The 11,735-nt window shown below is 37.5% G+C and overlaps 1 protein-coding gene across 1 annotated transcript; it reads left to right on the plus strand.

Annotated features, from left to right (window-relative positions):
• The first annotated feature begins 498 nt into the window (after positions 1-498).
• LOC124172168 lies at positions 499-2,017 on the plus strand. The gene is made up of 4 exons (XM_046551587.1): positions 499-513; positions 617-861; positions 1,524-1,755; positions 1,842-2,017. Exons 2-4 carry the CDS (start codon positions 658-660, stop codon positions 1,961-1,963), a joined length of 558 nt encoding a protein of 185 aa, XP_046407543.1. The 5' UTR covers positions 499-513; positions 617-657; the 3' UTR covers positions 1,964-2,017.
• Positions 2,018-11,735: the final 9,718 nt, after the last annotated feature.

Below are 11,735 nucleotides of genomic sequence, written 5' to 3' on the forward strand. Positions count from 1 at the left end.
CTCATAATTTGTTTTCTTTTCAATACCTGTGTTACTGCAGAGTCACATTGTTTTTATGAAGAAAATTAAGGAAAAATGAAATAACTCTTATTGTTTAATTTTTTTCTTTTTTAGGACAATGACACCATAGATGGAGGGGGAAAACAAAAGAAACGGCAATGCAGCTCTAATCCTAAATCTAGGAAAGCCATGAATGTTGTTGTAAAGACCACAAATAATGAGGTGGCAAATAGAAACCGTGACTTGCCATTGGATCACCTTTTACGGTCTGATGTGGTAATATGCTAAGCTTATGGATCTATAGTTTTCTGTTATTCTCCAATCCATAAAGTTCAATATCTTTACCTGTATAACTGCAATATTTACAGATTTCTGATGATGATGATGACAGCTCGGATTTTGAAAATAGTTCTAAATCAAGGTTATTGCAGAAAATATCTATTCTCCAAGAGGAGAACAAGAAGCTCCGTCAAGACAATGCTAGACTAAGGGCCTTGCGTTGTGTGAGTGAAGGTAATGTGTTCCACCGAACTATATACTATTGGTGATATTAATGTCATTTTGTTTATGGGAGCAATGTTATCAGCATTTAATTGTTGCTTGTCTTAATTTACAGATTTAGAAAAAGTATTAGAAAATTCTACTGCTGTACGGGAAATGATGCTTAAGCTGAAAGGTGATATGGTATCATTGACCAATGCTGCCTCCACTTCAAGAAAGGCTAACAGAACTGGTAACAGTAGCTCCTGTAGCAGCTCTGGCAGTTTAATCAACAATCAATGTACAACCACCAATGCTCCTGCGAGCGTCAGCCAGTCCAGTGTTTCGGGTGATCCTCAGCATGACATAGGCGATGAGGAAGTATGAGCTTTTTATCATTTCTGTTTTTCATTTTAATAATAAGCTTATCTGAAATTTTGCACAAACACTACCTTCACTAAGCTTTTATGATAAATTGCATAGTTATAAGGAATGACTTAATCTATTCATAGTTTCCTATGCTGAATTATTGTTAATGAGGGTATGTCTATCTGTGAATTTACTGGTATAGAGCTTTAGGACAGAGAATATGTTACTGTCATTAGAATAATTCCAATTTAGAGCCTGTATAGGTGCATAGCATAGGTAAAAAGTAGGTTTTCGTAGCAGGAGGAGGGATTGATGTCAATGATTAGCTAAGTTTAATTGGATGCCAAGGGTTAACTACCTCAATACTTCCTCTAAAGCTTGGTATGAGCTTTCAGTCAACTTATTGCAAAAAGCTATGGGAAAGTCCAGTGTACTTAACTTTCATTTTTTTGGGTGTGTTCCTCGAATAATAAATAAGGTAAGTAAATTAATCATTCCTAATTGAATAACATGCTCTCAATCTGTGCCAAGACTCATTAATATGTATTGTAATTTTTCAACTAATTATAGATTAAAATTTTGAGGATTCCTTTAAGGAAGTTAAGTTATTCTGTTCACAATTTAAAATAGTTTTTTAATAAGTTTAATTTTATTAAAGCTAACTAAAATTTCAGGGCTTCATGAACTTTGGTGGCCGACTTGTGGAAAAGGAAAGAGTGGCCAGAGTTGACAAGTCTCGCGGCATTTCCTTTTTCACCTCCAACATCATGGCCGTAGTATTTTCTAAGGAGGAAATGGCCAAGAGCAGTATAACAGGAGGAGAATACAATTTAAATAAGAAAAAGGGAGAGGACACTAAAAGTAATAAAGTTCTTCTCCATGTGGATGTCAAGAAATCAGTTGAAGGTAAATCTATTCTTCTTTAATAGTATCCTTATGAAAGTTTAATGCTATGTACTTGGCCTTATTTTTTCTCATTCTTTACTCTGCAGAATTCATTATGGGCCAATTAAGTATAACTCCTGCTATGATCAGTGAGGTTAAGGCTATCCAAGCAGCAATGAAAGCCAAATTAAATAATGAATCAACTGCCTGGAAGAAGAGGACGAAATGAGAGGAAACCTTATATCTCTAATGTCTAAATAGGCAATAAATTTTCAGTCCATAATTTTCTGTATTTTATTTAGCCTAAAGTACATATGTTTAAAATATATTGTAACATGTCTTGGTTAGTCACATCAATCGAGAGGGTTACCCCAAATTTGACCAATTGGTTTACTTGTGTGTTTTTCCTTCTTGTGAGTTAATGAGTCTGGTCCCATTTTTCCCCCCCGTCTCTATTTTCCGTGAGCTCAAGGAGGCATGTGTGTGGCCTTCAACCCTGCCTTGTCATATGACGATGTCGTCCCAGTGGCCCTTGCGTTAATAGCGACAGCTCACCAATCTCCCCCTTCACCCCGGTGGCATGCAATTCCACCGACAGTGACTAGCCTTGGTGTGACCCTCCCTCCTTCCCCTCCCCTTATAGTACATCTACATCTACAAATTACCCTGCGAGCCACCTCTAGGGTGTTTGGCAGGGGGTGATCAATCACCAGCATGCAGCATGCATTTGGACTCCCACATGCACACCACACCGTCCAAGAAACGTCCCGTATAATAACAAGCTATACTACTATATGCTGTTAGAAATAGAATAGAAATTCAGAAACATGCAGTAAGTTTTACATAGGTTAGTAGGCTACACTACAAGTCATGCAATCTATTTACGCGTTCTATTGCTGCCGTTATAATCTCTTATTGATCGTGGAAAAAATGACATTCGGAATCTGTCTGTTCTGCAATCTATCTCTCTTATTTTATTTATATGATCTGATCTTCCGTAGTATGTTGGCGTCCGCAAGATATGGTTAACTTCGTCAGAAAAGACACTGCTCTTGAATTTATCTAAAAGGTTTAGTCTATTTTTCAATCTACGGTCCGACAGAGATTCCCATCCGAGTTTATGTAAGAGGTCAGTTACACTAACAAGACTATCGTAACGACCTTTCACATACCTGGCAGCTCTTCTTTGCACGCGTTCTAACTCTGTTATTAAGCCTTTTTCATGAGGGTCCCAAACACTGGCAGCGTATTCCAAATGTGGTCTAACGAGGGAAAAGTAGCTAATTTCTCTCACTTTGTCGTCGCACTTTCCTAATATTCTTTTAACAAAACCCATTTTACGATTAGCTTGACCGGTTATTTCTCGAATATGTTTATTCCACGATAGATTATTATTGAGTCTAACCCCTAGATATTTCACAGATTCAACTGCCTTTAACTGCGCGCCCCGAATGACATAGTTACGCTGTAGGGAGTTATTCTTCTTCCAGAAATTCATTACGACGCATTTTTCCAAATTTAATTCTAACTGCCAAGCATCGCACCAAGCTTGATAGCAGCAAGGTCATTCGTTAGTTCATCTATATCTTTGCTGGAACGAATTTCTCTGTAAACTACAGCGTCGTCTGCAAATAATCGTAACTTACTCTGCACTACTTCGCCAATGTCGTTTATATAAAGAAGGAATAGGAGTGGGCCAATGACACTACCCTGAGGAACGCCAGAAGTCACTCTAACCTCATTGGAGACTGCACCGTCTAATACTACTCTTTGGACGCGGTCGCTCAAAAATTCTCTAATCCAGGAAATGACATCTTCGTCTAGACCATAAGATTTCAGTTTTAATATTAACTTTCCGTGGGGTACTTTATCAAATGCCTTTTTGAAATCAAGAAAAATCGCGTCTACTGGAATGTTGTCTTCCCCGGAGACTAAAATATCGTGGGCGAAAAGCGCTAACTGAGTTTCGCACGATCTACTTTTCCTGAATCCATGTTGATTTCCCATTAATAAGTTTTGCGCGTCTAGGTGTTTCATTACCGAGTTGACTACGATGTGTTCAAGGACTTTGCAAGAGATGGACGTTAAAGATATCGGCCTGTAATTAGATGGCTATTTCCTTGTCTCCACTTTTAAATATAGGCGTTACATTAGCGATTTTCCAGTCATTAGGTACTTCGTGTTGCTTGATGGATTTACTGAATATTAACTGCAAGTAGGGGGCAAGTTCTGAGGCTAGTTCTTTATATACGCGAGAAGGGATTTCGTCTGGACCAGGTGATTTATTTGGACTAAGCGATTTCAATATATTTTCTATTCCGAGCGTACTAATGTCAATAGCTGGCATCTTATGTAGACAGGGATTGTCATCGGTCTCGGGTGAGTTTTCGGAAGGCTCCGTGAACACGCTCTTAAAGTAGGGATTTAATAAATTGGCTTTATCGTAACTGCTTGTCAACACATCTCCATTGTCGTTTCTCAGCGAAGATACGGTAGATCGTTTACCTTGAACTTCCCTAACATATGACCAAAATGCTTTTGGGTTATCCTGTAACTGCTCTACTAGTGTTTTTCTTTTAAAATTCGTGAACGCATTCCTGAACGCTTCCTTCGTGGCGGCTTTAGTCATCCTATATTTTTTAATTATTAGCTCGCGTTCATTAGCGGATAAATCCGTGCTGACTTTTTTCATTTTAGCATGACACGCTCTCTGTCGCCTCAATGATTTTCTCACTTCCGCGTCGTACCATCTCGGTTCGCTGCCTTCTTTTACTATTTTACAAGGAATGTAGCTATTTATTCCCGAAGTTACGAGCGAAAGAAAAGCTTTCCAAGTATTCTCTACATTTAACTTTAATACTGATTCTTGAAACTCGGGGAAAGCATTTTTCATATTACTCTTAAACCCATCAAAATTAGCTCTTTTAAAAATGAAAACTTTACGCTCTTTTTTAAAGTTTACAGCGGTATTTAGAGAAAACTTTGCAGTTACTACCCTATGGTCACTTATTCCTTCGACAGTGCCAACGTTTATTACCTGATGTGGTATATTTGTCGCTAATAAATCAAGAATATTTTCTCCTCTGTTCGGTGCGGATGCTATTTGAAACAATGAATTAGATGTGAAAGTGTGTAATAAAGCCTCGCAGATCACTTTATCCCTCCCACCAGGAATGAAGCTATAAGTCTCCCAATCTATAGAAGGTACGTTGAAATCTCCACCCGCAATCAAGTTTCTTTCAGGATACTTGGATGCTACGCTGTTTATTTGATTTTGAAAATCCAACATTGACGTTATATCTGAGTTAGGTGGTCTGTAATACGAACATAATAAAATAGTTTTGAATTTTGGACATTTAATTAAACACCACACAGATTCAACGCTGGTCTCAGTTACGGTTATCGCTTGGCTGACGATTGAATTCTTTACAGCTATAAAAACTCCGCCCCCAACTCGATTAATTCTATCTTTCCGAGAAACAGTGAACGATTTTGGGAAGATCTCATTGTCTGAATCATCATCTGTTAGCCAACTTTCTGTTCCAAAAATGACGTTACACTTCGTACTATGAATTAAATGGTGGAATTCGGGAATCTTATTTCTTAAATTACGGCAATTAACCACAGCCACGATTAAAACTTCGGAACTAGTATTATTGCGATTCGGGAATAATTCTGATTTGCTTTTGTCGAATAGACTATTCACAGGCTCTATACCGCTGATAAATGGAAATGCATGCCTTATTGACACACTATCAAAATGACTTGAGCCTTGACTGCCTTTGAACGTGTTGCTCGACTGACGCTTCTCGTGCTTAAATGTAATACCTGAAACGCTGATTTTTCTCTCTACTTCTCTATTCTCATTTCTGGAAGAATCTTTGTCTGTGAATAGTTTTGAACTTACCCATTTATTTTTCAACCCACTAATATATCTACACTCTGCCCTACTCTCTACTCTAAAAAAGACCTACAGTGCTCAAATATGCTACTCGCTACACGACTAGCCGACTCGGCCGTGTAATGGACTCCCGAACGGTTCAGAGGGATCCTACACGATCGGATTGCCGGCCTAAGGTCCACGAAGGAGGCTCCGATGTCCGTAGTAGAAGGAGGACTAGTTATTATATAAGTGCCCCTTCACAATCAGCATTGAAATCACTGGCCAGTATTAAAATCACTGGTCAGTATTAAAATCACTGGTCAGTATTAAAATCACTGGCCAGTATTAAAATCACTGGTCAGTATTAAAATCACTGGTTAGTATTAAAATCACTGGCCAGTATTAAAATCACTGGTCAGTATTAAAATCGCTGGTCAGTATTAAAATTACTTGTCAGTATTAAAATCACTTGTCAATTAATCACTGGCAGTGATTTTAATACTGAAATTTTGAATACTGATCAGTATTAAATTTCTGTAAGGGTACTACCTCTCAAAGCACAAAAAATAATGAGTTTACTAATTTCCGTCATAAACACAATTTCTCGACATGCTCCCGTTTATGAACTAATCGATCGGCCACTCGACTCGACGTTATCGACTCAAAAGTCGAATTCAAAACGCATCGACACATCGATATTAGAATTCGCGCGGCGGACATTTAAGAATGGATATACTTTGCAGCTCCAAAACAAAGTAAAGTTATCCTGGGTGCTAACATCTGTTATTACCAAATCTGCGGTAAATTCTATATTTATTCGTTTCATAAATTTCAAGGCCTTAGCTGCTTAGCTACCTGAATTCACGACCTAAGTATTTGAGGGAGACTATACATTTTAATAACTTATGGCCCTTTTTCATACCCGTCATGTGTAGATATTGAAAGCCTACTATAAAATGGTACTAGTTCTTAAGGTGATTTAAAATCATTATTATTTGCTTGATGAATGCTTAATCGTTCATGGACATTTTCAAGACTGCATAAAATTTCGATTGGCATGTAATTCACTAAGGTACAAATGATCCTACAAGATACATGCCCTATATTAGCATTTAAATACTTTATAACCTCATAGTACGTTTTTACGGCAGCAAAATATAAGTTCAAGCTCTGGTAACTAATAAGATTTTCCTTCTTCAGAAACATGTAATACGTATCTTGCAAAACTTGCCCCAGAGGAAATCATGAAGACACCACTTCATTAAACAAATATCATATCATTAACTCCTACTTATATCCAATACTTAGTACTCTTAATGTAGCTACACTTTTACTATGCCCCCTTCAAACATTATCTCCATGATCATTACACCTACACTTGTGAGCGTATTCATAAGAACTATCATCTCAACAATAATTAATCCTTTAGCCATTGGTGTTAGATTGGGTATAAAACATTCTCTGTTACCCTCAAGTCATGAAAAGAACGATATGTATTTAAAAGCTATCTCACAGACTCTTTTTCATTAAATGTAATCAAATGGTTGGATGAATTCAATAGCTGTAATTCAATGGTTGGTAGAATGCAATTATAAATTGGTTATTTTGTCCATCAGATTTTTAAATTATCAAATGTCTTAATTTTCATATTTATTTTTTCTGTTGCATGAATATTTATTATTACATTATTTGTACTATTATCAAGTCTCCAAAATTTACCAATGCTGCCAATTTACCTCCGCTGGAAAAATAAAATGAGAGCTATTGAAAGTTACGATGGGGCACAACATGCCATAATCATATGGCTTTGATGCTCACCAGCTCAGTACTGATCTAGGGCATTTTGGAGATACTTTAACAGAGTTTACACGATCCTTAATGATTTTTTTGTATCTATAACAACATTCCCATCGGATTATCCACAGCTTTAAAAATCCAACATGAACCCATGGTAATGGCTGCATATAAACAAGAAAAATTGCTCCTGTAGATTAATGAGATCCACCAGAAAGTTCAACTAATACCATTTTCATTTGTATGCAGCCAAGAAAGAAGCCAAGCCTACAAATACTCATGATTCAATTACAAATAATTATCAATGCACGAGAAAGAATCCCGGAAAAATCCCTCGGTGAGACCTCTAAGCTACAAAAATGTACTGCTTGTACGATATTCCTTTTACATGATTCAAACGAAGGAACCTTTCCGACCTTAGACAATTTTAATAAGTGATTATCACCCTAGTACACAACTGCATGTATTAGTTTTCTCAGTGTTTTACATTTGGAAAAAACCTTTTTAAAGCACTATAAACAATGGTGGTTACCCTGAGCAACTCTTGTGCATTGTCAAATTATTTTTATTCATCATACTTATAAAGCGTGCAGACGTTCAGCTGGTACGGAAAGCCAAATAGCCGTGGTAGTTGGCTGTGTTAGAAAGTACTCCCTAGAAGTTTGTTCACATTGATGATTCTGGTTTCACCACGCAGAAGGAGGTGTATATATGAAACCACTACAGCTTAGACAGCTGAACAGCAAGCAACAGTCTTATAGCTTGAGTAATGCACTGGCATTTCTTCACTGAGGTGTCCCCGTAGATAGAATGAACTGCTCAATATTGACTCCCTTGAGGCATTAGTTGCTTTCGGCATTCTGTGTATACTCCTCCATAGATTTCATTTTTTCCTGGAAGAATGGAAGGTTTTTTGTGATGTGTGGCGTATGATGGGGTGCATGTCCATGTTTTAGGAAAAAAACAATTGAACATTGTTAAAGTTCTCCTTGTCAAACGGAAGAAAAAAAACAAGAGTCAAATGTCATTGACTACAATTCTTGTTGTCCACTTAAAAATTAACAAAAATGGAGTCAAGGAATGGAAATTGTGGTGTTAAGGACAAATGCATTGTCGCTCCAGATAATTCGTCCCGAAAACTTATCCATTCTGTTTATTTGATTTGTGCAATTAATTAAAACGTTTACTATTGGCACCGCAATATGTAGGGTACGACTACTACTTCAGACACATACCATTGGAAAGCTGAATTATAGTTGCGCAGATTGTGGAGCTTTCATAATAGCAGGTATGACTAGAGATTTTACGAGAAAAACAAATGATCAGATTTGAAAAACATGCTGAGGAAACGAGAATTAGTGATTCAGGGGTAAACTTCAAATTAATTGAAACTGGTGAAAGAAGGCCTCGATATAAAAATGGATGAATTTATGATTGAGACTGAACAGAGGAGAGAAATTGAAATACAGGTACTACTGAAACATTCGCAGAAGAACAGGAGAGGTGAGATAGGCAGCTTAGAGAAGAACAAGCACAGAGAGATGGGACATTAATGGAGATATAAGAGAGTTTAAAGGATATACAAGATGGCCTGGGAATGTACTAGAAAGCATATAGTGGGAGATCCGACAAACAAGGGCGTAACCAGCAAGAAGCAGGAGGTGACAGCTGCCCCCTCCGTTTTTTAAATTATTTAGGCACTGTTATATTTTGTTAAAATGTTGATTCCACGCTTAAATTTTACTACTTTAACAACCATGGCTGCCCCCCTCCCTAGTTTATATTCTGGGCACTCTCTTTCATCGGAAGGTAGAGGAACATACGCAAAAATATCATCAGATGAGACGGATAATTGCTGACGTTAGCGGTTTATGGTAGATAGCTAAACAAAATGCTAAAACAAATATTTTGAAGTGTAAAGAGAGGGTAAATAACTGTTGTGGGTAAAAAGTGTTATGACTATATGTATATTCAATGTATTTATATTAGTTTGTAGTGAAGACATGGCCAAGAAGGAACAGAAATGGAACTACAGTACACTATCAATTATCTGGGCAAATGATGGGGGAGAGAAAACACGGATAACCCAAAGTTTCACTTTAATGTCTTTAAATACTCATAATTTACCAAAAACGGGAATATGCTGTTACCATTTATGCCGTTATTTTTATTTTAAAGCTTCCCGGACACATTGACAGCTTTCTTCGCCGGTTCGCTATCTTTTAAGCGACGACAACATGCTTGTACTCGTATTATCAATGCTCCATGTAAGGCCTGGTTTCGAAAACCACACATCCGTGGCTGTGTTCGCGGATTCAGAAAATTGGTTTGCACGAATGCTTAAAAACCACTGCTCGACGTCGGAAACTACACAGTCAGGCACAATGCTATGGGTTGCAACTGCTGCGGGACGTGTATCAGTTATCACAGAGCATGGTTGCGCACTGCGAGGCCTAAAAAACAGGATCACGGATCTTCCGTGAATGCAGGTAACGTGCAATCGCTTCTGTTTTACGAAATGGATTCTAACGGAAATAATAAGCACCATGTATCCTAGCATTAATGAAGTAATTCCGATGAATTTGCGTACGATTTCATTTTTTTTTAATCGGGTGGAAAATGTTTAGGGAGAGTGAATATATCATCTCTGGATATAGTCCTAGCCATACATAAGCAAAAATCTGCAGTAACAAATTTCTAAATACCACATGGACCAATGAGACATAGATACAATGGAATTGTTGGTAATTCTAATGGAAATAAAATTCCCTACATTTCTTAGTGGATTCACTGTTAAGTACTAATACTGGCCGGCAATGTTTTGTATACAGATGCAGTTTATTGTCATTTGATTAACACATACAGGTGCATAATTACAGTAAGAAACAGGTTACCCTAAAACACAACAATCACAAGGATATTGGGAAGCACATGGTAGCAGCAACCATAACACAGACCCCTAAGTCTTGCCATGTCCATCCTACTTTACCATCTAGTTTATCTATAAAGAGAAAATTATTCTTACGATACAGTCCACAAAAATCAAAAAGTAGACCAAAAAAAGGATTGATTACAAAAAAATAACTAGGATTTGCGAAAGGAAAAATTTTCAGTAAGAAATAGTTGTTACAGTTGTATGACAATATTTTACAATATAAAAAGACAATATTTTACCAATGAAAAATTATCTTTAGTACCATTCCCAACTGGGTATTTCCTCAACATTTTTTAACAATACTTGTGTAAACGACATGAATTATGCGCCTATGAATAGATTAGTTAACGGTAAAATGAGAACAATCGTGATACAATTGTAACAATATTTTTAGGCTATTGGCAAAATGTGTACGATTTCAACCCAGAAAACATCATTTATTTCATTAATAATACACATTGAGACATACCAAGGAATGAGAGGAACATAACAAAAGATATTAGACCTTGAGCAGACAAATTCGAGTGAAAGTTAGTGGCATATTGTCTTAATGCAGAGTGAGCTAAGTGGGTGGCCTTGCACTATTTTGCCACCCAGCTCCTTCAAAATACAAATAAAAAATCCATGACTTCTTCATTCATTCACTACTACGTCTCACCATCCCTACTGGGTATTTGCTCATCATTACAAAACACTGCTTGTGTAAACGATAATGAATTACGTGTCTCCTGAACTTTTTGCTTAAGGAAAAATGTCAACAAATGCAATCTTAATTAGGTATCATTCCAGCGAGTATGCATGCCAGGTGCATTTCAGTAACCAATTTGAGTAAACCCTTCATACCATCAACTAGAACAATAATGCCTCTTAGATGTGGGGCGGAAATGCCTCACAAAGTCGCTCTTCCCAGAGAAAGTTTTCCCACATTCCCTGCAAGAATGGGGTCTTCCTCCTATCTGGGTGATGGTCGAGGGTGGACTTGTGAGCAAAAGCCTAGCTGCAGGCATTGCATGAACAAGGTCTAACTCCCGTGCGCGTGAGCTTATGTACGGTGCATGGAGATTCTAAGAGAGAAGGATTTCAAGCAAATGCTAAATGCATAAGGTTTGTCTCCTGTGTGCGTTAGTTTGTGTGTGGTTAGCTGGCTACTGTGATAGAAATATTTGCAGGAAATGATACGTGAATAATGTCAGTCTCCTGTGTGCATGTGCATATGGCTTTTAAGGGCACTAGTATGCGTGAAGGACTTCCTGCAGACACTGCAGAAACAGTGCGTCTTCCGTGTGTGTGTTTGTGTGTGTGTGTACTAATGTGCTTCGTAAGGTCATAATTGTGACTGAATGATTTACAGTGTATTCTACATGAATAAGTTTTCTCCTATTTGCGTAA

The sequence above is a fragment of the Ischnura elegans genome (assembly GCF_921293095.1).
Source record: "Ischnura elegans chromosome 13 unlocalized genomic scaffold, ioIscEleg1.1 SUPER_13_unloc_1, whole genome shotgun sequence".
Lineage (NCBI taxonomy): Eukaryota > Metazoa > Arthropoda > Insecta > Odonata > Coenagrionidae > Ischnura > Ischnura elegans.